General features: G+C 33.3%; 3 protein-coding genes across 4 annotated transcripts in view; all 3 read left to right on the forward strand.

The window, feature by feature from the left end:
- The window catches only part of LOC18040625 (pectin acetylesterase 8), a 4,858-nt gene extending 3,425 nt beyond the window's left edge, over positions 1-1,433 (forward strand). Inside the window, 4 exon segments of the mRNA XM_024184077.1 lie at positions 590-689; positions 812-957; positions 1,045-1,125; positions 1,128-1,433. Of these exon segments, the coding sequence (XP_024039845.1) occupies positions 590-689; positions 812-957; positions 1,045-1,125; positions 1,128-1,148 (348 nt within the window). The 3' untranslated portion in view covers positions 1,149-1,433.
- A 916-nt stretch (positions 1,434-2,349) lies between these two features.
- Positions 2,350-5,440, forward strand: LOC18040741 (pectin acetylesterase 8). Its single transcript, XM_006432817.2, has 13 exons — positions 2,350-2,517; positions 2,868-2,995; positions 3,089-3,171; positions 3,363-3,492; positions 3,562-3,641; positions 3,727-3,813; positions 3,893-4,017; positions 4,111-4,171; positions 4,241-4,294; positions 4,378-4,455; positions 4,716-4,821; positions 4,921-5,066; positions 5,164-5,440. Exons 2-13 carry the CDS (start codon positions 2,887-2,889, stop codon positions 5,263-5,265), a joined length of 1,161 nt encoding a protein of 386 aa, XP_006432880.1. The 5' UTR covers positions 2,350-2,517; positions 2,868-2,886; the 3' UTR covers positions 5,266-5,440.
- Positions 5,441-17,970: 12,530 nt separating this feature from the next.
- On the forward strand, positions 17,971-21,088 carry LOC18040742 (pectin acetylesterase 8). Of its 2 annotated transcripts, XM_006432818.2 has the most exons (13): positions 17,971-18,078; positions 18,424-18,551; positions 18,645-18,727; positions 18,916-19,045; positions 19,115-19,194; positions 19,276-19,362; positions 19,441-19,565; positions 19,659-19,719; positions 19,789-19,842; positions 19,926-20,003; positions 20,264-20,369; positions 20,469-20,614; positions 20,712-21,088. In XM_006432818.2, exons 2-13 carry the CDS (start codon positions 18,425-18,427, stop codon positions 20,811-20,813), a joined length of 1,179 nt encoding a protein of 392 aa, XP_006432881.1. In that variant the 5' UTR covers positions 17,971-18,078; position 18,424; the 3' UTR covers positions 20,814-21,088. The 2 variants fall into 2 exon arrangements, with proteins under 2 accessions (XP_006432881.1, XP_024038732.1); XM_024182964.1 differs by lacking the exons at positions 18,424-18,551; positions 18,645-18,727 and having other exon boundaries at positions 17,977-18,078.
- Positions 21,089-25,649: the final 4,561 nt, after the last annotated feature.

Genomic DNA, 25,649 nt, shown 5'->3' on the forward strand with positions numbered 1-25,649 from the left:
AATATGGCCAATCTTATATGAAGATGTTTCCTGACTCCTTTTCTCTTAGAACAATGAATTTGTGAGATGGTCCTATTCCTAGAAGTAAGATTCATATGGTTCAGACAAGTCAATGTATGCATCTGCATTCAATTTTCAGACTCGTGCTCAGTTCATCACATATGTTCGCTAAACATTCTCACTGTTATTTTAGAAAATAAAATGGCATTGACACATGAGTTTCTTGGAAGGTCATTTGTCAATATGTAATGATGTGAATTGAAGTTGAGTAAATGTCTAAGAATTTTTTCTTCAAACCTTTTCCTTGTAATGATTGGATACTAAATGACATTGAACATGTATTATCAAAGTGATTTCTCCCTCAAATCTAATTACTCTGTTTACTGTTTGTGAATTATATGATTATGCTGCTTTAGATCAGCAGTTCTCAGCAGTTAGTGAGGAGCATTCCATCTTTCCCTAAGAATCCATGTGCTTCCGGGATTTTTAATCGTTTAAAACTAGATATTTTTGTATTCTTTAACTACAAACTACCTCCTTTCATTTTCTCTAATCCTTGGACACATGGGTTTATTTGTACAGATAAAAGAACATTTTGGCACCAGGTGTTGCTGATCCACATGGAACTTGGCATAGCTGCAAGCTTGATATAAACAACTGCTCACCTACTCAGCTGCAAACAATGCAAAGTAACTTCCAAAAACCTTTAAGATGTATTGTATTTTATTTATTTATTTGATAATTCAAAGCATTGCTAAGAACTGACAGTTATATAATTTACTTTGGATCTTATCTCGGGGTTTGCATTCAGGTTTCAGGACACAATTCTTAAATGCATTGGCTGGACTGGGCATCTCTTCATCCAGAGGGATGTTTATAGACGCTTGTTATGCCCATTGCCAAACCGAAATGCAGGAAACTTGGTTAAGAACTGACTCTCCGGTGCTGGGTAAAATGGTATGAATGCTTCATTCTTTTTCTTTTCCCCCCTTCACATCTTGACGATTTAATTCCTTTTTAATGATTGAAAATCTGTTCTCACAGTCAATTGCAAAGGCAGTGGGAGACTGGTATTACGACCGAAGTCCATTCCAGAAGATAGATTGTGCTTACCCTTGCAACCCCACTTGCCACAACCGTGTTTTTGATTCTAATGTTCACTCAGAGGTTTAGATTTGTGTCAAAACACAACAAAATTTAAGAGCCAAGGTCATTGAAAAGTCATGAGCTTGAGTAAGAAATAGATAAGAGTAATGATTGATCAAGTCATTGAAATAAACAAAGGCAACCACTGCACTCAACTTGTGTGCTGGGTGTCTTACATATTTTTCATGTAACTTATTGTTATAAACTCAGTGAAATATATTAATTTCTTATTATTGGATTATTGGCGGTAAAAGACCAATTATTTTAGATTGATTTTGTTCAACCTTTTTCAATGTCTTAAAGACCCTTCTTTTTCTTTTAACCTTGCTCAGTCGGTATGAACTATTATTTGTATTGCATATATAGTTATTTTATTTCATAAAAATCAGGTTTATTTGTTTCTTTAAAAAAAAAAAGTTAACTCTCATTCAATTGGTTAACTCTTAACTACTGTCATTTTAACAAAAGTTAAAAATATAAATATAAGATGCTCATGGGTCTTAGCTCCCCCCCCCCCCCCCCCCCTTTTAATTTAAGCACTCAGTTATTCAAAATTTATAAAATTAAATACTCTACAAATTTTCATAATTTCAAAAGTATACTACACAATCAATAAAACAAATCATTATTTTAGTAGTCATTTGAATACTAACAAAATCATCAATTGAAGATGAAATCAAGATAACTCTTAATATATACTTGCCATGCCTTTACGAATCATCTATCAATTACTAGTAAGAGGAACGATCTGGTACACGCAGTCGTGCACCTTATAATATGCAACTTTACGCATGCTAATATCTAGGAGAGAGAGTTAATGGGATCCACAATACACTTCTCTATCTCAAAACTCAGCTCCACATCTCTCTCTCTCGCAAATCTTGACATGCACAGTCGTGCACTATAAGATGTGCAATTGCGTGCACTTAAACAAAATCTTTAATATCAAAATGTTAGTAAAAATAATTAATTATGTAACTTTTTAAAATAGTATGTGTATATTTTTGCAAGCGGTGTTATCTAAGATGTTTCTCCTCTAACATAATTGTATCCATTTAATTTGAACAAAGAGTAATGCTATGATTAGACATTGTGATACAAAGAGTGTTTATGGCTGTGTCATTTTTTTCCATTGCTATTGCTTCAAATGCACTGACCTCATCTTCCACGATGGGACAGTTGAAACTTGAAAGCATTTTCCATTTGCTGCTACTTCGACTCCACTAGCACCATCTTCCGCTATGGTGCAGTAGAAAGCATTCTCCATTGCTATTTATTCGAATGCACCAACCTGCGCTTCTTTTGCATTGTCTTTAAACTAGTCCCATTTCAAGTTTTTTTTCCCCCTCTCTATTCTTTTCCCTATTTCAGGTAATAACCAGTGAGTTAGTTATTCCGCCGTTGTTGTTTCTTTTGATATATTTTTTGACATGGGGTTGTTCATTTTTCTTGTTTCTTGTTCTTTTTGGAACTTCCATTGAAGCAAGTAAAATCATTTTACTTGTAAGCTGCTGCAAGCTGTTAAAAAAGATGGCAATTAGTTTCTCATTTTCTTGTTGATGAAGCCTGTATATGAATAAACTACGCGCCAGCTTGTCATTTTGTTATTCAAACCATTATATGGCATGTTCTGCTTTCTGTTTTCTGTTTCTTTCTTTTCTTTTTTTTTTGGGAAAATTTTCTAAATACTTAATTTTTCTTTTTCCCCTGAATATCTACAGAATCATTGCTAGAACAACGATGGGCCAATGGTTCAATCTTTTAGTATGTGCACTCATAGTACTAAAAGCTCAAGCAGGCTTTAATGTATCAATCACCTATGTTGAAAATGCTGTAGCGAAAGGAGCTGGTGGGGATTAGTACATATTTATATTGATGCTTCATTTTGTGATTTTTCGTTATTGCGTACTACAATTTGTTAGCTGTTTAATATGTTTTGCAGTCTGTTTGGATGGCAGCCCACCTGCTTACCATTTTGATAAGGGGTTTGGAGCCGGGATCAACAATTGGTTGGTGCACATTGATGTAACGTCCCCCTTTTCTATCTAAAAACATTTCTTATATTCACTGCAACATTAAATGATATGGATGAAGAGTAATCAATCTTAAATATTATAGGCATAAGAATTCTGGTGATGTTTACATTTACCATTCATGCTATGTATGTATCATCTACCTTTTTGTGATTCAATTTGCCTTTGGCTTTGGTTTCTTAGGGAGGAGCATGGTGCAACAATGTCGAAGATTGTTCTAAGCGAAGGGATTCCTCATATGGTTCATCTAAGCATATGGTCAAGGAAGCTAATTTTACTGGGATACTAAGTAATGAGCAGAAATTTAACCCAGGTATGACCTTTTTGTGTCACTTATTGATTTGATTGATGCAAATCAATAAATTCCCCTTTCCATTTCTAGACTTCTACGATTGGAATAGAGTCAGGGTTAGATACTGCGATGGGGCATCGTTTACTGGAGACGTAGAGGCTGTCAATCCAGTAGGTTAACTTTCGCCACAATTTTCTTATATACATGTTTTTGGGTTCCCTCCTGTGATGTTTAGTTAGTCGGTGATTTGATCAGGAAACAAACCTTCACTTCAGAGGAGCAAGGGTTTTTGAAGCTGTCATGGAGGATCTATTGGCTAAAGGAATGAAAAATGCTCAAAATGTAAGATAATTCTGTTTTTGTTTTTAAAAATATGTTCATTAGATTGGTATGTTTGATAACTCATTCGCACTTATGACAGGCTATACTTACTGGTTGTTCCGCTGGGGGTTTGACTTCGATTTTGCATTGCGATAACTTCCGAGCTCTCTTTCCCGTTGATACTAGAGTAAAATGCTTTGCAGATGCTGGTTATTTTGTGAATGCGTAAGCTCCTGTTCTTTCACCAAACGTGATGTAGCAGTTGCTTCAGTTGTTTTTCTTTTCCGAAATCTAATTACCCAGTGTATTTTTCAATAGGAAGGATGTTTCTGGAGAAAGTCACATTGAGGAATTTTATAAACAAGTGGTCGCATTACATGTACACACTCTGTCTCTCATCCTCTTTCACGCTTACCGACACAAAATAATGTTGTTACATCTTGTGTAGGGATCGGCTAAGCATTTGCCAGCATCCTGCACTTCGAGATTAAGTCCAGGATTGGTGAGTTTCACCGTTTTAATGTTTCTACGTTCTAGTCTTCATCCATTCGTTTATGGACTGACCGATTCCTTTTAAAATGACAGTGTTTCTTCCCAGAAAACGTGGCAGGGCAAATCAAGACACCACTATTTATCATTAACTCAGCATACGATTCATGGCAGGTTAGCACAGTTCTTGAATATCTAAGATTAAATGTCAGAAAATGTGATACATAAGCTTAGTGCAAGAAGGTAATTTTTTGTACTTAGTGACATCTCAAGCGAAGCTTGATTCTTGGGCCTTCTTGTACAAGCAAAAAGAGACTGGCGGAAGATTTGACACATTTTTAATATGTTATATCCGAAGCCATTGAATAGTTTCAATAAATTATGTGCAATTTCAACCTGGTAATATTGTTACGAGCGGAAAATGACATACACAGATATCGAACATTTTGGTGCCGGAAGATGCTGATCCAAAAGGAGCTTGGAGCAGCTGTAAGGTGGATATAAAAACCTGCTCATCTACTCAGCTGCAAACTATGCAAGGTAATTCCCCAAAGCCCCGGATTACTCCTTTCCCTAAAGACGTTTTTTCATTTTATTGTTGATAATTGAAAGTGTCAAGTCTCTTTGTATACCTTTCAGGTTTCAGGGTGCAATTCCTGAATGCATTGGCCGGACTTGGCAACTCTTCATCCAGAGGAATGTTTGTAGACTCTTGTTATACTCACTGCCGAACCGATTATCAGGAAACTTGGTTTAGTGCGGACTCTCCGGTGCTGGATAAAACGGTACGAGTTATGATTTCATCATTTTCGCTTGTTTCCTTTAACATCTTGAAGTACTACCGATTCCCCTTTTTAATGATTCAAAATATGTTCTACGCAGCCTATTGCAAAGGCGGTGGGAGACTGGTATTACGACAGGAGTCCATTCCAAAAGATTGATTGCCCTTACCCCTGCAACCCATTGCCAGAGAGTTGCTTTTGAATGGACCTATTAATGTAATGTACACACACATAAAATTACAGATCTTGTGTCAAAGCAGAACAAAATTTAAGAGTCAAGATCATTGAGTAGTCATCAATGAGCTTGACCGAGTGAGAATAAAATGGATAAAGAGTATATGATTGATTGATCAAGTCAATGAAATAATTAAACAAAGGCAAACCACTGCACCATGTGCTGGGTGTCTTCTATCATTTTCTTATGTAATTTATTGTTAGAACTTCAGTGAAATAAATATTCATTACTTGTTGTTGGATTGTTTGCAGTAGAAGATCAATTATTTAGAAATCATTTTGTTTAATTTAGTAAGGGAGAATGTCAATTTCTCCCCTTCTGTAATTAATATATACCATTTATCCTCATATTGTTTTTATAATATCCAATAACCCTAATAGCATAAGTTCACAATATTGTCATTATTTTCAAATACATTTATATTTATATTTATTATAGATTAAATAAATCGCATAAATAGAAATTAAAATGAAAAAAATTAACTATTAAAAACAAGAAATATATATTTTGATATGAACAAAAATAATATTTTTTTTGCTTGTACCTTTTGATTTTGTAAAAGTTTTCTTATAATAAATATTTTAAAATATTTTAAAATTAAATGTAAAAACTTCAAGAAAATATTTTATTATTTATTTTATAATAATTTTTTATTTATCATCAAGTTTTCTTATAATTATTTTTTTATCATTTTATAATAATTTTTGTTATATATTTTTCTATAAGAAATTGATTATAAAATAAAAAAGTACAAGGAAATATTTTATTATTAGTTTTCTTCACATCAAAACATATATTTCTTATTTTTAATAGTTAATTTTTTTCATTCATGTGATTTATTCTATCTATAATAAACATAAATAAAAATGTATTTAAAAATAAGGACAATATTGTAAACTTATACTGTAAGGCAGTTTATTGGCTATTATAAAAACAGTAGAGGATAAATAGTATATATTTATTACAGTAGACAGGAAATTGATAATCTCCCAATTTAGTAATGTCTTAAGACCCTCCTTTTTCCTTTTAACCTTTCATAGTAATGGACTATTATGTGTATGCATAGTTATTTTTTATTGCATAAATACCAAGTTTAATTAAAGCTAATATTATAAAAATAAAATGCTCTTGGATCTTGGCAACTTTTTTTCCTTAAAAAAAATACACTAATTAATTATTTTTTTAAACTTAACTACTCTAAATTTTTTTATAATTCCAGAAGTATTTTATGCAATCAATAAAATAAGGAAAATTGTCATTGCCCCACCGTCCTTTTACCTTTTGTTCATTTAAGCACACAAAATTTTAACATGTTCTTTGCACCATCTTTCTTTTTAATTTGTATCAATTAGCCACTTTTACACTAACACCGTTGAATAATTTAAACGAAATAACAATTTTACCCCTAAATAAATTAAAAGACCATTTTATCTAATTTCTGGATTGTCATTTCGTTTAAATTATTCAACGGTGTTAGTGTAAAAATGACTAATTTATACAAATTTAAAAAGAAAGGTGGTGCAAAAAACATGTTAAAATTTTGTAGCGGTTAAATGAGCATAAGGTAAAATAAATGTGGTGTAATGATAAATTTCCATAAATAAATAGTAAAATAAATGTGGTGTAATGATAATTTTTCATTAAAAAAATAGTATTTTTTTTGGGGAAAGAAACAAATAATATTTTTTGAACAAAAAAATTCATCAATTTGAAGTTCAAATCAAAATAACACTAAAAGTTCACTCTTCATGTCTTTAAGAACATAGATCAATTATATTACACCCCAACATTTGAGTTCATACTCCCAAATATCCCCCCCAAAAAAAAATCATGTGATAGACATCTATCCATATCTTAAATTTCATCTTAAATGATGTGTCATTCAGTAAATTAATTTTTTATAATAATAAAAAAACCTTTCAATAATTAAAAAGAAAATACCAAGAAACTCCAGCTCTTGACATGAGCCATAAAAAAAAAATTATAATGTGCCGTCAAGATACATATCTTATTGGGTTTAAAAATGGAGTGACCTGATTTGTAGACGGTCCAAATTTGAAGACGGTCCAAATTTGAAGACGGTCCATCCTTGGCCCACCCCACAATTTCACCATTGCATACTTACATTGACAATGAATACTCTTCTCTCGGGGTTTTTAATTAAAGATGCCCAAAAAATGGGATATTTAATTAAATATATCTTATGGTTGAAAATTATTTACATATATTTTTTTATACAGTACTTTATCTAAAATATCTTTAAAGAAAAATATGAAACACATATAAAATATAAAACACATAATTAAAGATGCCCTAAAAATGGGGTATTTAGTTAAATACCGACTATTATCGTGTATTTAAATTAAGTATTCCTTGAATTATGTGATCATCCTATTATATCACATAAATTGTACAAAATTATCTTGTTGTCTTTGAATATTACACTTAACAAAAAATAATTTAACACTACCAGTTGGAAATACCTGACTGTAATCTTGTGTATATGAAAATACCTAATTATAGTTGTGTACCTATAAAAATACCTGACTGTATTAATGTATTTTAGCTGCTCATTCCTTCAATATATATGAACACCCTGATATATAATAAACATTATACAAAACTATCTTCTTTCTCAATAATATACTTAACCAAAAAAAAAAAAGTGAATACTGATGTAAAATCATCTTTAATGATATCAAATGTCAACAACATCCCCATTGCAACTATTACATCTCATGATAACTAATAAAAAAAATGCCAAAATCACAACAATAGAGTTTTTAAGGGTATGACACTATGTAGTTGGTTTTAACGACATGTGTCCAAATAATTTGACAGCCAATGCTTTTCGAAATTGTTTAACATTATCCTATTGACAATATTTTTTGCCGTCAAGGCCATGGGTTAGGACCTCCAAGTACTACAACAAAAATGCTTCACAATCACTATTAATAAAATTCATATACATCAATAATAAAATCACCATTCTTATTGAAATATATATATATGATGTACTCAATTGCATCCCTAGATTTTATTGCGGGATATTACGTACTCACTAGGATGATCTTTAATTATGTCTTCCACTACATCTAGTGATAATCGATTAGAAGTCTTTGCTTTGAAGTATTCAGATTCCTTAATTTTCAGTTCCATTTATAAACATAAAATATTTTAATTATAATATAAAACGACTGAAAAGTTGCATAATAATATATTCTAAACCAATAAAAAAAAATTACATGACACACCAGTCGAGTAAAGCATTCATTACACGACTATTGTCGAGTAAAACATTCATTACATGACTATAGCCGAGTAAAGTATTCATTACATGATTATAGTCGAGTAAAGCATTCATTACACGACTACAACAAGCATCAAATATGTTTTGACTTCTATATTTCCTTGGATTTAAATCATTTCATGATAAAACATAATGCTTACAACATAAAACTAAATAAAAGCTAAATATGTTTGGACTTCTATATCTCCTTGGATTCAAATCTCTGTACATAATTTTAAGTGAATGATAGTATGGAAAAGAATTTACTTTAATATGGCTTGTCAATGAATAGAGAGAATGAAAATTTTGTTTATTATAAAAAATATATTGATGGACCATTAAAAAGCCAAATGGACATATAATCATTAACATATTATTTGAAATCCATTCAATATGGGTAAGAAATAACTAGAATTGTAAATTGAAGATTCTATAGGAAATAATAGAGAAAACCCAAATTGCGACAAAATGAATGCATACAGAGCTAAAGAAAATTAATATATAATTCCCACGGATGAAGTCCAGCGACAAACAACAAACAAAATTAAACGCATATCTAATAGATAAATCAGTGTAGCCATAGCCGAGTAGTCACAAGGATAATATTTGCTCTATCCAATTCCCTCTGAATATTTAATTAGGAACTCCTATAACCATTACAAGGAGAGTAAGCTCCCTTGAAATCACTCTCTTCAATTTCAACTCCACAAGTTCAAGAAGCTTCATTACATGAATCAGGAAGAAACATTATTAGCAAGCATGCAAGTGAAACAAATAACTCAGCTAACTACAACAATGACCAAAATCACGTGAGCAATTTTTTTTTTAAACCCTAATGCATATAAACCCAACAATTATGAATCCTAAATTCTCTTTATGAAGTAAAAATTAAGTGTAAATGTGGTAAATAACCTTTAATTCGGTGAATTTCCGGCCTATAGTTTGGTGAATTTCCAATGAAAGTAGCGGATTTGTGGTGTTAGAACCAGCAGCAGAAGTATCCTGGGCGTTGAAATATTAGATTTTGAATTGGGGTAATTTTGTAATTGCACATTGAAAAAAAGCATATATGAGAACATTTGAATTATGATGGTGTATTTAGGTAAATACCCTACTTTTGGGGTATGGCGTGGACAAATTCCTGCTTCTCTCTCAATCTCAAAAACACAACCTTCGACCTTCGGTTGCGGTTGCAGTGTTAATGGATTGGAGTTTTGTACACAAAACTTGGGAAAAATGGGCTTCTACCAGTGTTGGCTCTTCCGGTAATGTACCCTCCAAGAACCCCCTCAGGCTTTTCATTATTTTAGTTATTACCACGTTAGATATATTAGATTTATAATTTATATAATAAAAGGCTGCTGATCATGCCAATGCAAGAGCTATAGAGTAAGCAGCCATTGATTTTTGTTTGTAAATTTTGCTTGTAGGTGAGCCCTTGAAGGCGGCTTTGCTTATCAACCAGGACCCCACTGGTCCCTCTCGTTTGTTATCCACTATGTCAGCTTCGTGCTTTCTTTTTATTTTTTAATATATATTTTAAATACCCTTTTATATATATGTTGTTCTGTTCATAAGCAGTGAAATTTTGAAGCTTCGTTATGGTTTGTGCAGTGCAGAACAAGAAAGGTATCAAGGCCGACGCGATTGACTTGACTGAATTTGTTGATTTTGTCAAACTCAATAAACTTCAGACTGACTGCTTTGTTATTGGACAAAAAACCAATGTAAGCTATTCGTGTCTCCTTTACATTTGTGAGTGAAATTCAATTGTTGGACTTGAATTTTGCGGTGAATTATTTATTATTGCTAGAGTTGCTAGTAAGTTGATCGTAATGGTTTTATCATATTGATGACAATTGACGCAGACGTAGTTACCTCGATTCATGAGAATATGACAATTTTTATAAGAGGAAAGGAGACAGTCGTTCTCTTAATCAAGAAAAATATCATTAAATATAGACTATAAAAATTAATGGCTGAAAAATTAACATGTGCGTGATCTATGGTCAAATATTCTAAATCCTTGAAATTAAAATAACTTGAAAAATTAATATTAAAAAAAAATAAATGAAATTGTCACTTTCGATCACATAATCAATGAAAATCAGGATATAATCAACACCTATTTATTTTATTTCTAAATGATGACTCTTTCATTATTATTCAAAGAAGGGAGTTTTTCTTTAAAAAACTCTCACCATAATATAAGTGGCTTAAACCTTTTTTTGTTTTGAAATATAAATTAACTTAAAAGCAAACAAGTAATAAAATTATCTTTTAAGAAGGCTTTATATATGTAGAGGGGACTAGTCCACCTATGTCAATTCTTCCAAGTTAGTGAAATTGTGTGACTTTATTTAATTAGAAGGAGCAACAACTTCAATCTCTATTTATACGTCATTATCCTTTAGCTATATTTGTGCGACTTTATTTATACGTAGGGAAATGAGTTAACAAGTTATATTTTCCAAGCACCAAGGTAAATTACTCCTTAGGTCATTATGGTCAATAAATGAGTCTTCATTTTACAATTAATAAATGTATAAAATATTTGAACTAATTAATAGTATAGTATTATATATGTTAAATTCTTCAAAAAGTAAGATAGAATGTATACTTGATAATTTCGTTCTACTAATTTAAGTTAAGTTTATTGAGTATTCCAGTTATTTTAAACTAAAATGGATATTTTCATAATTTTATCACATAATCAAACGAATAAGTGTATATTTTAAGATGGTAAAGATAGTCAATAGGTAAACTTAAAGGAAAAACTAATGGCAAGGTTGGTTTAATGACTTTTCAAAATATTGGTGGTGGAATAACGATAATTAATTTATTTAGGTGTGCAATTGAATTTTGATATGTACTAGTGGTGCAAAAAAATAATAAATTCAAGTTGAGTCAAAGGCATGGTAAGAACGCAGACTCCCCAAAGCCCACGACATAGATTCTCTAATGATTTTTTTAATTTATAAAGTTAAAAAAAGAGTTAATGTTGACTTCGTTTTACCCAAAAAAAAAAAAAAGTATGACACTATTAGGCATCAATTTCAAAATAACGCGGTTTGATCAACTCCAATTTATGATGTTATTATGAAATGAGAAAATTTTCTAATTTTTAGAAGTCGTTTCTTATCAAATAATCAGGGATTGAAATAAATAGCATAAAATAACAAAAATAAGAAAGTTAAGTTGATGTCCACTGATTTGTGTAAGTAAAAAGTTTGACTCTTAAAAAGACATTAATTTCATGAGAGACAATAACGCCATTTTGATCCTCTCTATAATTAATGATGTTATTTTCAAATAACAAAATTATCTAGCTTTTGGAAATCTTGGAGAGAAACTAATTTGGTCGGTTTCTTGATTAATGATTTGATGGTCATCGAATAATGCATGACTTGGAAAGATCTTCCCCCGTTCTTCAAGTTATTATTTGACTTTGTTAGTAAAATGAAAGAAAAACATAAAGAGAAATTAAACAGAAGCTGTACTCTAGAAAATTCCTCGGCGGCCTAGCAGAAAGGTTTTTAAATTCTGGTCTTCTGAGATTAAATTAAGTCACAGTTTAAGTTATCTCAAGAATATGGGTTTGGTCAAATTTTTCTCAGTTATCTCAATATTGTTGCTAATTCATTGGCTAATCAAAGACAGTTGCAAAAATTCCTCTTGGAGAAAATTGAGGAAAATCTTCTTGAAGATGGCTAAATTATAAAAAGATAGTACATGCTGGCCGGACGGATTATAAATTAAGTAAATATATCTAACTTCTTTAAAATTAAAGCTTCATAAGACATAACTAATGCTCTGTATGATTTTATTATTGGCTTCCGAAATTGCACGATGGGACAGTTGAAAGCATTTTCCATTTACTACTTCTTTCGAATTGACTGTTAAGAAATTGGTAAGTGAAGTAGGATCGCAACTAAAATAAAATTGGAAGAAATAAAGAATAAGCACAAAAGAGAATACCAGAAATAACATGGTTCAGCTTTTAGCCTATGTCCACGGGCGAAAATAGAAGAAAATATTATATTAGTGAAATAAGGATTACAAATATTGTAATATTTTGGCTCACTACCCAAAACCCCAATACACCCAATCTCTCACTCACTAATTACACAAGAGTATTAAAACTCTTAATCTCTCACACAATTCTTTCTCTTTTACAAAACAGAGAAGAGAAACTTAAGGAAAAAATGGAATGAATTTGCTCATTCTCTTCGTTTCTATTTATAGAGAAAGCTTTGGTACTATTCATCAATTATATATTATTTTTTTCTTTAGACGGCACCTCCCATTTTTTTTCTTTCTTTCTTTCTTCTTTTTCTTCTTTCTCTTTTATTTCCTTCAATTTGATTTTGGCTAGGCCACCACCGGCTTTGACATTTCTCCCACTTGGAGATTTGATTGAAAATCAATCAATCTCCACACCATCTTTTCTGCTTCGCCATAATCATGTTACCTACGTTTCTGCTAGGCCACAAGAAGATCTACTCCAGACAAACTTATCAGTATTTATCGGCTTAGTCAAAACATATGCTAGGTTCTCTTTCGTATGGATGTTCTGTAAATCCACATTTCCGTCTTCCACTATGTGCTTTGTCCTGGAATGAAAGGCTGGATTCCTTGCAATGTGCAAGGCACTCTGACTGTCACAAAACATAGAAATTTTCTCTTGTTTGTGCCCGAGCTCCTCCAATAACCTTTGTATCCAAATAACTTCCTTGCAAGCTTGTGTAGCTGCCATGTACTCTACTTCTGTTGTAGATAAAGCCACAACAGTCTGCAGTTTCGAAACCCAGCTTACAGCTGCTCCCGCAAATGTAAACACATAACCAGTAGTGGATTTTCTTTTGCTCAAGGATTTTCTTTTATCAAGATCTCCTGCAAAATCTGAATCCACATAGCCCCTGACAGTAAATTCTGATCCTCCATAACATAATGCAACATCTGAGGTTCCTCTGATGTATCTCAGAATCCTCTTCACAACTATCCAATGTTCTCCACCCGGATTTGCCATGTATCGACGGACTGCTCCCACTGCTTATGCAATGTCCAGTCTAGTACATATCATAGCGAACATCAAACTTCCCACTGCTGATGCATACAGTACTCGAGACATTTCTTTCCTCTCCGCTTCATTGCTAGGACACATACTTGAGGATAATTTGAAATTAACAAGAAGTGGGGTAGAAATTGACTTACAATCTTGCATGTTGAAGCGCCGCAATATTTTCTTCAAGTAATTCTTCTGCGAAAGCCAAATTTTCCTGTTATTTCTGTCTCAGTGAATTTGCATCCCTAGAATCTTGTTTGCTGGTCCCAAGTCCTTCATTTCAAACTCCCTAACCAACTGTGCCTTCAATTCTTGAACTCGATCTTTGTTGGGGCCTGCTACCAACATGTCATCCACGTACAACAGTAAAATAATGAAATCATTATCTTCAAACCTCTTGTAATATCCACAATGATCTGAACTGAGTCTATTGTATCCAAGGCTTATAATGAAGGAATCAAATCTCTTATACCAACATCTCGGCGCCTGTTTGAGACCGTATAGAGATTTATTCAACCTGCAAACCAAGTTCTCTTTTCTTTTTTTTGCAAAACCTTCTGGTTGGAGCATATATATTTCTTCTTCAAGTTCTCCATAAAGAAATGCAGTTTTCACATCTAACTGCTCTAGATGTAGGTCAAATATAGCACACATTGTCAACACCACTCTGACTATTGTGAGTCGAACCACCGGTGAAAATATCTCGTTGAAATCAATACCTTCTTTCTGAGCATATCCTTTCACCACCAATCTCGCACGATACCGCTCCACTTGGTCATTGCCATCACGTTTGATCTTGTAGACCCATTTATTTCCAATGGCTTTTCTTCCACGTGGTAGTGGTACAAGTTCCCATGTCTTGTTCTTGTGTAGAGCTTCAATTTATTCCTGCATTGCTGTCATCCACAAAGCAACATCTGAGCTTTCTAAAGCTTCATAGAAAGTTGATGGCTCTCCATCTTCTGCTAGAAGACAGTATGCAACGTTGATCTCTGTGACATACTCCGAGTGCCACGTTGGTGGTCGTCTCTCACGAGTTAAGCGACGAACTTCTGGAGCCTCGGACTCGACTAGTTCTTGTTCCTCGTGCTCTGGTGCTACTTCAAAAGAATCTGAATCTTCTTGATTATTTTCGACATATACCGGCACAATCCCTGACTTTTCTTTTACAGTGCTATCACCTCCATCTTTCATTTGCAGTTAATCTTCTACAAAAATAACATCTCTGCTGATGACGATCTTGTGGGCAGTGAGGTCCCACAGACGATACCCCTTTACTCCATCAGCATATCCCAAGAAGATACATCTTTTAGATTTTGTATCCAGCTTTGTTCTTTCTTGGGCATTGTACATCACGTACACAGGACATCCAAATACATGTAGGTAGGAATAATCAGCTGGCTTTCCAGTCCATATCTCCATCGCTGTCTTCAGCCCAATAGCTGTAGATGGCGATCGATTTACTATATAACAGGCCGTTTTGGTTGGTTCTGCCCAGAATAAATTGGGTAAATCAGTAGTCTTCAACATAGCTCTTATTCTTTCTGTAAGAGTTTTGTTCATCCGCTCCGCCACTCTGTTTTGTTGAGGAGTGTATGCCACCGTGAACTGCCTCTGAATATCTTTTTGCTTACAGAAAGCAAGAAATTCGCCGTCTGTATACTCTCCATCATTATCCGTCCTCAAGCACTTGATCTTTTTACTAGATTCAAGTTCCACCCGCGCTTTGTATTCTTTAAACACTAGAAATACATCTAACTTTTTCTTAATTGGATACACCCAACATGTTCTGGAATAATCATCAATGAAAGTCACCATGTACTTTGCACATCCCATGGATATATCCAATGATTCTCAAACATCAGAATGAATCAAGTCTAGAATGTATTTACTTATAGCAATAGATCTACTGAATTTTAATCTATGCTGCTTACTTGTAACACAATGCTCGCAAAATGGTAAACTTACCGATTTGAGCCCTGGAAGCAATTTTCGCTCAGAGAGAATCTTCAAACCTTATTATGATATGTGGCCAAGTTTGAGATGCCACATCATCGTTGACTCTTCTCCATTTGATGCGACACACACATCAGCCTCCTGTAGTGTTTCTCCTTTAAGCATGAATAGATTAGCACCGATCTTTTCTGCCTTCATCAATACAAGCGCTCCTTTAACAATTTTCATAATTTCATTCTCCACATGAGTTTTGTACCCATGACTATCCATTTGTCCCAAAGACAATATATTTTTCTTCAGGCCATTGACATGTCGTACCTCCTCAATTGTGCGAATTGTACCATCAAACATTTTTATTTTGATAGTACCAGTACCAGCGATCTCCAAGGCATGATCATCTCTCATATATACAGATCCTCCTAAAATAGGTTCATATGTGTGGAACCATTCTCTCCGAGAGGTCATGTGCCAGGTAGCTCCTGAGTCTATAAGCCAGACATCAGATAGTCATTTTTTGCCTTATGAAATAGTTGTTGCCTCACTGTAGAGAATTTCGCCATCATTTAAGGTACTTACTACGCACCCCTGAGCATTTGACGACTCAGGTTCTTTAACCTCTCTTATCTTCTGGTTACTCCAACACTCCTTTTTGACGTGCCCTTTCTTGTCATAGTTATATCATTTAACATTCTTCTTACTTCTGGATTTTAATCTACCATGATTTTGACTCCCACTGAGGCCACATTCTGTTGATCTCCCTCTCGTCACCGATAGCGCCTCCGCTTGCTGTGAACTTGCTCGTCTGTTTTCTTTATTTTTCTGCCTGCTCTCCTCATTTAATACGGAGGCTGCAAAATCGTCGAAAACTAGACTGTCCACTGGATTGTTGTTCGTCAGGTTGATGATGAGTTGATCATACGAATCTGGTAGACTTTGAAGTAGAAGCTCTGCACGTTCATTTTCCTATATATTATTACCCAACGTTGTGAGTTGTGAAAATAGAGTCTTCAAGGTGTTGATGTGGTCGGTCACCATTGTAGATTCCGCCATTCGAAGGGTATAGAGTTTTCTCTTCAAGAAGATTTTGTTGTGTAGTGACTTGGCCTCATACAATTTTGTGAGAGTATCTCATATTTCCTTTGCTGTACTTTTCTCTACCACACTGGATAATACTCCATCTGCAAGTGCCAAGTGTAGATAAGAAATGGCGCTGCCATCTATCTCGTTCCACTTGTCATAAGCTATCTCCATGGGTCTTTCTCCAATTTCTGCCAAGCAATTATTTTTCCTCAATACAGCTTTTATCTTCATTTTCCACAACGAAAAATTATTTCCGTTAAACTTCTCAATTTTATACTTTGCCGCCATTTTGTTGATAAATATCGCACACAAGTTAGTGTACCACCTTGAATAGTTGTGAGTATGTGTGAGAATTTACACCAGGAAAGTTCACAGGAAAGACTGGAGGGGTCACAATGGTCCCACTTAAAACCCAGAATCCTTAAGCTCTTATCACCTTTGTGACAAAACTTTCCTAGACATGTACAAAAACCACACAGTTGTTTTACTCACACAACTATTCTCTGCTTTGCACCGCAAAATTCTTGAACCGCTCCCACCGTTTCATGTGAATAGTACAATATACGTGAATAGTATAGTATATGTGAATAGTATCGTATACGTGAACAGTGCCATATACGTGAATAGTACCCCTTACGTGAACAGTACCTGACTCCAAAAAAATACAACCAATAGCTCTGATACCACTGTTAGGAAATTGGTGGGTGAAGCAGGACCGCAGCTAAAATAAAATTGGAAGAAATAAAGAATAAGCACAAAAAAGAATACCAGAAATTACGTGGTTCGGCTTTTAGCCTACGTCCACGGCCGAAAACAGAAGGAAATATTTTACTAGTGAAATAAGGATTACAAATATTATAATATTTTGGCTTACTACCCAAAACCCCAATACATTCAATCTCTCACTCACTAATTACATAAGAGTATTAAAACTCTTAATCTCTCACACAATTCTTTCTCTTTTACAAAACAGAGAAGAGAAACTTAAAGAAAAAATGGAATGAATTTACTCATTCTCTTCGTTTATATTTATAGAGAAAGTTTTGGCACTATTCATCAATGATATTTTTTTTTTTCTTTAAACGGCACCTCCCATTTTTTTTTCTTCTTTCTTTCTTCTTTTTCTTCTTTCTCTTTTGTTTCCTTCTTTGGGCTGCTGCCAAAGCCATGTTTATTTCTTTGGGCGGCTGCCAAAGCCAATTTGATTTTGGCTAGGCCACCACCGGCATTGACATTGACTAGTATCATCTTCCTCGATGGTACACTAGAACGCATTCTCCATTGCTATTTATTCAAATGCACTAACCTGGGCTTCTTTTGCATTGTGTTTAAACTAGTCCCATTTTAAGCGGTTTTTTTTTTCTCCTCTCTATTCTTTTCCCTATTTCAGGTAATAACAAGTGAATTAGTTATTCCGCCGTTGTTGTTCCTTTTGATATATTCTTTCACATGGGGTTGTTCATTTTTCTTGTTTCTTGTTCTTTTTGGAACTTCCATTGAAGCAAGTAAAGTCATTTTACTTATAAGCTGCTGCAATCTGTTAAAAAAGATGGCAATTAATTAGTTTCTCATTTTCTTGTTGATGAAGCCTGTATATGAATAAATTACGCTCTAGCTTGTCATTTTGTTATTCAAACGTTTATATGGCATGTTCTGCTTTCTGTTTTCTATTTTTTTTTTTTGTGAGAAAATTTTCTAAATACTTAATTTTTCTTTTTCCCCTGAATATCTACAGAATGATTGCTAGAACAACGATGGGCCAATGGTTCAATCTTTTAGTATGTGCACTCTTAATACTGAAAGCTCAAGCATGCTTTAATGTATCAATCACCTATGTTGAAGATGCTGTAGCGAAAGGAGCTGGTGGGGATTAGTACATATTTATATTGATGCTTCATTTTGTGATTTTCGGTTACTGCGTACTGTAGTTTGTTAGCTGTTTAATATGTTTTGCAGTCTGTTTGGATGGCAGCCCACCTGCTTACCATTTTGATAAGGGGTTTGGTGCCGGGATCAACAATTGGTTGGTGCACATTGATGTAATGTCCTCCTCTATGTAAAAACATTTCTTATATTCACTGCAACTTTAAATGATATGGATGAAGAGTAATCAGTCTTACATATTATAGTCATAAGAATTCTGGTGATGTTTACATTTACCATTCATGCTTGTATTCATCATATACTTTTTTGTTGATTCAATTTGCCTTTGGCTTCGGGTTCTTAGGGAGGAGCATGGTGTAACAATGTCGCAGATTGTTCTAACCGAAGGGATTCCTCACATGGTTCATCTAAGTATATGGTGAAGGAAGCTAATTTTACTGGGATACTAAGTAATGAGCAGAAATTTAACCCAGGTATGACCTTTTTGTGTCGCTTATTGATTTGATTGATGCAAATCAATAAATTCCCCTTTCCATTTCTAGACTTCTACGATTGGAATAGAGTCAAGGTTAGATACTGCGATGGGGCATCGTTTACTGGAGACGTAGAGGCTGTCAATCCAGTAAGTTAACTTTTGCCAAAATTTTCTTATATACATATTCTTGGGTTCTCTCGTGTGATATTTAGTTAGTGATTTGATCAGGAAACTAACCTTCACTTCAGAGGAGCAAGGGTTTTTGAAGCTGTCATGGAGGATCTATTGGCTAAAGGAATGAAAAATGCTCAAAATGTAAGATCATTCTGTTTTTGTTTTAAAAATATGTTCATTAGATTGGTATGTTTGATAACTCATTCGCACTTGTGACAGGCTATACTTACTGGTTGTTCCGCTGGGGGTTTGACTTCGATTTTGCATTGCGATAACTTCCGAGCTCTCTTTCCTGTTAATACTAGAGTAAAATGCTTTGCAGATGCTGGCTATTTTGTGAATGTGTAAGCTCCTGTTCTTTCATCAACCATGATGTGGCAGTTGCTTCAGTTGTTTTTCTTTTCCGAAATCTGATTCCCTGGTGTATTTTTCAATAGGAAGGATGTTTCTGGAGCAAGTCACATTGAGGAGTTTTATAAACAAGTGGTCGCATTACATGTACACACTCTGTCTCTCATCCTCTTTCATGCTTACCGACACAAAATAATGTTGTTACATCTTGTGTAGGGATCGGCTAAGCATTTGCCAGCATCCTGCACTTCGAGATTAAGTCCAGGATTGGTGAGTTCCACCATTTTAATGTTTCTACGTTCTAGTCTTCATCCATTCGTTTATGGACTGACCGATTCCTTTTAAAATGACAGTGTTTCTTCCCACAAAACGTAGCAGGGCAAGTCAAGACACCGCTATTTATCATCAATTCAGCTTATGATTCATGGCAGGTTAGCATAGTTCTTCAATGTCTAAGATCCAATGACAGAAAATGTGATACATAAGCTTAGTGCTAGAAGATAATTTTTTGTACTTAAGTGACATATCAAGTGAAGCTTGATTCTTGGGCCTTCTTGCACAAGCAAAAAGAGACTGGTGGAAGATTGGCACATTTTTGATATGTTATATTCGAAGCCACTGAATAATTTCAATAAATTATGTGCAATTTCAATCTGGTAATATTGTTACAAGCGGAAAATGGCATGCACAGATAAGGAACATTTTGGTTCCGGACAATGCTGATCCGAAAGGAACTTGGAGGCGCTGCAAGAAGGATATAAAAACGTGCTCATCTACTCAGCTGCAAACTATGCAAGGTAATTCCCCAAAGCCCCGGATTACTGCTTTCCACAAAAGACCTTTTTCATTTTATTGTTGATAATTCAAAGTGTCAATTCTCGTTGTATACTTTTCAGGTTTTAGGGTGCAATTCCTGAATGCATTGGCCGGACTTGGCAACTCTTCATCCAGAGGAATGCTTATAGACTCTTGTTATACTCACTGCCGAACCGTGTTTCAGGAGGCTTGGTTGAGTGCTGACTCTCCGGTGCTGGATAAAACGGTACGAGTTATGATTTCATCGTTTTGACTTGTTTCCTTTAACATCTTGAAGTACCATTGATTCCCATTTTTAAGGATTGAAAATATGTTCTACGCAGCCTATTGCAAAGGCAGTGGGAGACTGGTATTACGACAGGAATCCATTCCAAAAGATTGATTGCCCTTACCCCTGCAACCCATTGCCAGAGAGTTGCTTTTGAATGGACCTTTTAATGTAATGTACACACACATAAAATTACAGACCTTGTGTCAAAGCAGAACAAAATGTAAGAGTCAAGATCATTGAGTAGTCATCAATGAGCTTGACTGAGTAAGAATAAAATGGATAAAGAGTATATGATTGATTGATCAAGTCAATGAAATAATTAAACAGAGGCAACCACCGCACTCAACTTATGTGCTGGGTGTCTTCTATCATTTTCTTATGTAATTTATTGTTGTAACTTCAGTGAAATAAATATTCCATTTCTTGTTGTTGGATTGTTGGCAGTAGAAGATCAATTATTTAGGAATCATTTTGTTTAATTTTAGTAATGTCCTAAGACCATCCTTTTTCCTTTTAACCTTTCACAGTGTGAACTAGTGTGTATGCATAGTTATTTTTTGCTGCATAAATAACCAAGTTTAATTAAAGCTAATATTATAAAAATAAAATGCTCTTGCGTCTTGGCACCTTTTTTTCCCCCCTTAAAATAATACACTAAATTACTTAAATTTTTTAAAATTAACTACTCTAATTTTTTTTATAATTTCAGAAGTATTTTATGCAATCAATAAAATAAGAGAAATTATCATTGCACCACCTTCCTTTTACCTTATGATCATTTAACCACCACAAAATTTTAACATGTTCTTTGCACCACCTTTCTTTTTAAATTTATATCAATTAGCCATTTTTGTACTAACACTGTTGAATAATTTAAATGAAATGACAATCCAGAAATTATATAAAACGGTATTTTAATTTAATTAGGGGTAAATTTGTCATTTTGTTTAAATTATTCAACGGTGTTAGTGTAAAAGTGGCTAATTGATACAAATTTAAAAAAGAAAAGTGGTGCAAGGAACATGTTAAAATTTTGTGGTATTTAAATGAATATAAGGTAAAAGAAAGGTGGTGCAATGATAATTTCACGTAAAAAAATAGTATTTTTTTTTTGGAAAAAAACAGTATTTTTTTTTGAAAAAAAACAAAGAATATTTTTTGAACAAAAAAATTCACCAATTTGAAGTTCAAATCAAAATAACACTAAAAGTTCACTCTTCATGTCTTTAAGAACGTAGATTAATTATATTACACTACAACATTTTAGTTCATACTCCCAAATATCCCCCAAAAAAAAATGTGACAGACATCTATCCATATCTTAAATTTCATCTTAAATGATGTGTCATTCAATAAATTATTTTTTTATAATATTTAAAAAATTAATTTTTTATAATAAAAAAATCTTTTAGTAATTAAAAAGAAAATACCAAGAAACTCCAGCTCTTGACATGAGATATTAAAAAAAAATTATAATGTGCCGTCAAGATACATATCTTAGTAATGGCGTGATATCATTTGTAGAAGGCCCAAATTTGAAGACGGTCCGTCCTTGGCCCACCCCACAATTTCACCATTGCATACTTACATTGACAATAAATACTCTTCTCTCGGGGTTTTTAATTAAAGATGCCCTAAAAATGAGGTATTTAGTTAAATATATCTCATGGTTGAAAATTATTTATATATACTTTTTTATGTGGTACATTATCTAAAATGCCTCTAAAGAAAAATATAAAACACGTAATTAAAGATGCCCTAAAAATGGGGTATTTAGTTAAATACCAACTGTAATAGTGTATTTAGGCTAAGCATTCCTTAAATTATATGATCCTCATATTATATCACATAAATTGTACAAAACTATCTTGTTGTCTTTGAATATTACACTTAACAAAAAATAATTTAACACTACTAGTTAGAAATACCTAACTATAATCTTGTGTCTATGAAAATATTCAACTATAGTCGTGTACCTATAAAAATATCTGATTGTATTAATGTATTTTAGCCAGTCATTCCTTCAATATATATGAACACCCTGATCTATAACAGACATTATACAAAATTATCTTCTTTCTCAATAATATACTTAACCAAAAAAAAAAAAACATGAATACTAATGTAAAATCATCTTTAATGATATCAAATGTCAACGACATTCCCATTGCAACTATTACATCTCATGTTAATTAATCCAAAAAATGGCAAAATCACAACAATGAAGTTTTTAAGGGTATGACACTATGTAGTTGGTTTCAACGACCTGTGTCCAAATAATTTGATAGCCAATGCTTTTCGAAATTATGTAACATCATCATATTGACAAAATGTGTTCATGTCAAGGCCATGGGCTAGGACCTCCAAGTACTACAACAAAAATGCTTCACAATCACCACTAATAAAATTCATATACATCAATAATAAAATCACCATTCTTATTGATATATATATATATATATATATATATATATATATATATATATATATATATATATATATATATATATCTGTGTGTGTGTGTGTGTGTGTGTGTGTGTGTGTGTGTGTGTGATGTACTCAATTGCATCCCCTGATTTTATTGCAGGATATTACGTACTCACAAGGATGATCTTTATTTATGTCTTTTACTGCATCTAGTGATAATCGATTAGAAATATTTGCTTTGAAGTATTTAGATTCCTTAATTTTCAGTTCCCATCTGCATAAACATAAAATATTTTAATTATAATATAAAACGACCAAAAAGTTGGATAATAACATATTCTAAACCAATCAAAAAAATTACGCGACACACCAGTCGAGTAAAGCATTCATAACACGACTACAGTCGAGTAAAACATTCATTATGCAACTATAGCCGAGTAAAGTATTCATTACATGATTACAGCCGAGTAAAGCATTCATTACACGATTACAACAAGCATAAAATATGTTTTGACTTCTATATTTCCTTGGATTTAAATCATTTCATGATAATACATAATGCTTACAACATAAAACTACATAAAAGCTAAATATGTTTTGACTTCTATATCTCCTTGGATTCAAATCTCTGTACATAATTTTAAGTGGATGACAGTATAGAAAAGAATTTACTTTAATATGGCTTGTCAACGAATAGAGAGAATGAATGAAAATTTTGTTTATTATAAAAAATATATTGATGGACCATTAAAAAGCCAAATGGTCATTTAATCATTAACATATTATTTGAAATCCATTCAATATGGGTAAGAAATAATTAGAATTGTAAATTGAAGGTTCCATAGCAAATAATAGAGAAAACCCAGATTGCGACATAATGAACGCATACACAGCTGACGAAAATTAATATATAATTTCCATGGATGAAGTCCAACTACAAACAATAAATAAAATTAAACACAGATCCAATAGATAAATCAGTGTAGCCATAATCGAGTAGTCACAAGGATAATATTTGTTTTATCCAATTCCCTTTGAATATTTAATTAGGAACTCCTATAACCATTACAAGGAGAGTAAACTCCCTTGAAATAACTCTCTTCAATTTCAACTCCGCAAGTTCAAGAAGCTTCATTACATGAATCATGAAGAAACATTATCAGCAAGCATGCAAGTGAAACAAATAACTCGGCCAACTACAATAATGACCAAAATCACGTGGGCAATTTATTTTTTAAAACCCTAATGCATATAACCCCAACAATTATGAATCCTAAATTCTTTTTATGAAGTAAAAATTAAGTGTAAATGTGGTAAATAATCTTTAATTCGGTGAATTTCCAGCCTTCAGTTTGGTGAATTTCCAATGAAAGTAGTGGATTTGTGGTGTTAGAACCAGCAGCAAAAGAAGCACAAACTTACAGCAGCAGAAGTATCTTGGGCATTGAAATATCTGTGATTTTGAAATATTAGATTTTGAATTGGGGTAATTCTGTAATTGCACATTGAGAAATTTTAGGGTCTAGCTATGGTACCACTGTAGTACCATGTGTCACTATAGTTGGATTCAATGGTTGGATTCAGCTGTGGTATGGTACCGTTGTGGTACCATAGTTTTGATCGAAATTTTGAATTATGAGGATGTATTAGGTAAATACCCAACTTTTGGGGTATGGCGTGGACAAATTCCTGCTTCTCTCTCAATCTCAAAAACACAACCTTCGCCCTTCGGTTGCAGTTGCAGTGTTAACGGATTGGAGTTTTGTACACAAAACTTGGGAAAAATGGGCTTCTACCAGTGTTGGCTCTTCCGGTAATGTACCCTCCCAGAACCCCCTCGGGCTTTTCATTATTTTAGTTATTACCACGTTAGATATATTAGATTTATAATTTATATAATAAAAGGCTGCTGATCATGCCAATGCAAGAGCTATAGAGTAAGCAGCCATTGATTTTTGTTTGTAAATTTTGCTTGTAGGTGAGCCCTTGAAGGCGGCTTTGCTTATCAACCAGGACCCCACTGGTCCCTCTCGTTTGTTATCCACTATGTCAGCTTCGTGCTTTTTTTTTTTTTTTTTTTAATATATATTTTAAATACCCTTTTATATATATGTTGTTCTGTTCATAAGCAGTGAAATTTTGAAGCTTCGTTATGGTTTGTGCAGTGCAGAACAAGAAAGGTATCAAGGCCGACGCGATTGACTTGACTGAATTTGTTGATTTTGTCAAACTCAATAAACTTCAGACTGACTGCTTTGTTATTGGTCAAAAAACCAATGCAAGCTATTCGTGTCTCCTTTACATTTGTGAGTGAAATTCAATTGTTGGACTTGAATTTTGCGGTGAATTATTTATTATTGCTAGAGTTGCTAGTAAGTTGATCGTAATGGTTTTATCATATTGATGACAATTGACGCAGACGTAGTTACCTCGATTCATGAGAATATGACAATTTTTTATAAGAGGAAAGGAGACAGTCGTTCTCTTAATCAAGAAAAATACCATTAAATATAGAATATAAAAATTAGTGGGCTGAAAAAATTAACATGTGCGTGATCTATGG

The sequence above is a fragment of the Citrus clementina genome, unplaced genomic scaffold, assembly GCF_000493195.1.
Source record: "Citrus clementina cultivar Clemenules unplaced genomic scaffold, Citrus_clementina_v1.0 scaffold_5, whole genome shotgun sequence".
Classification (NCBI taxonomy): Eukaryota; Viridiplantae; Streptophyta; class Magnoliopsida; order Sapindales; family Rutaceae; genus Citrus; species Citrus x clementina.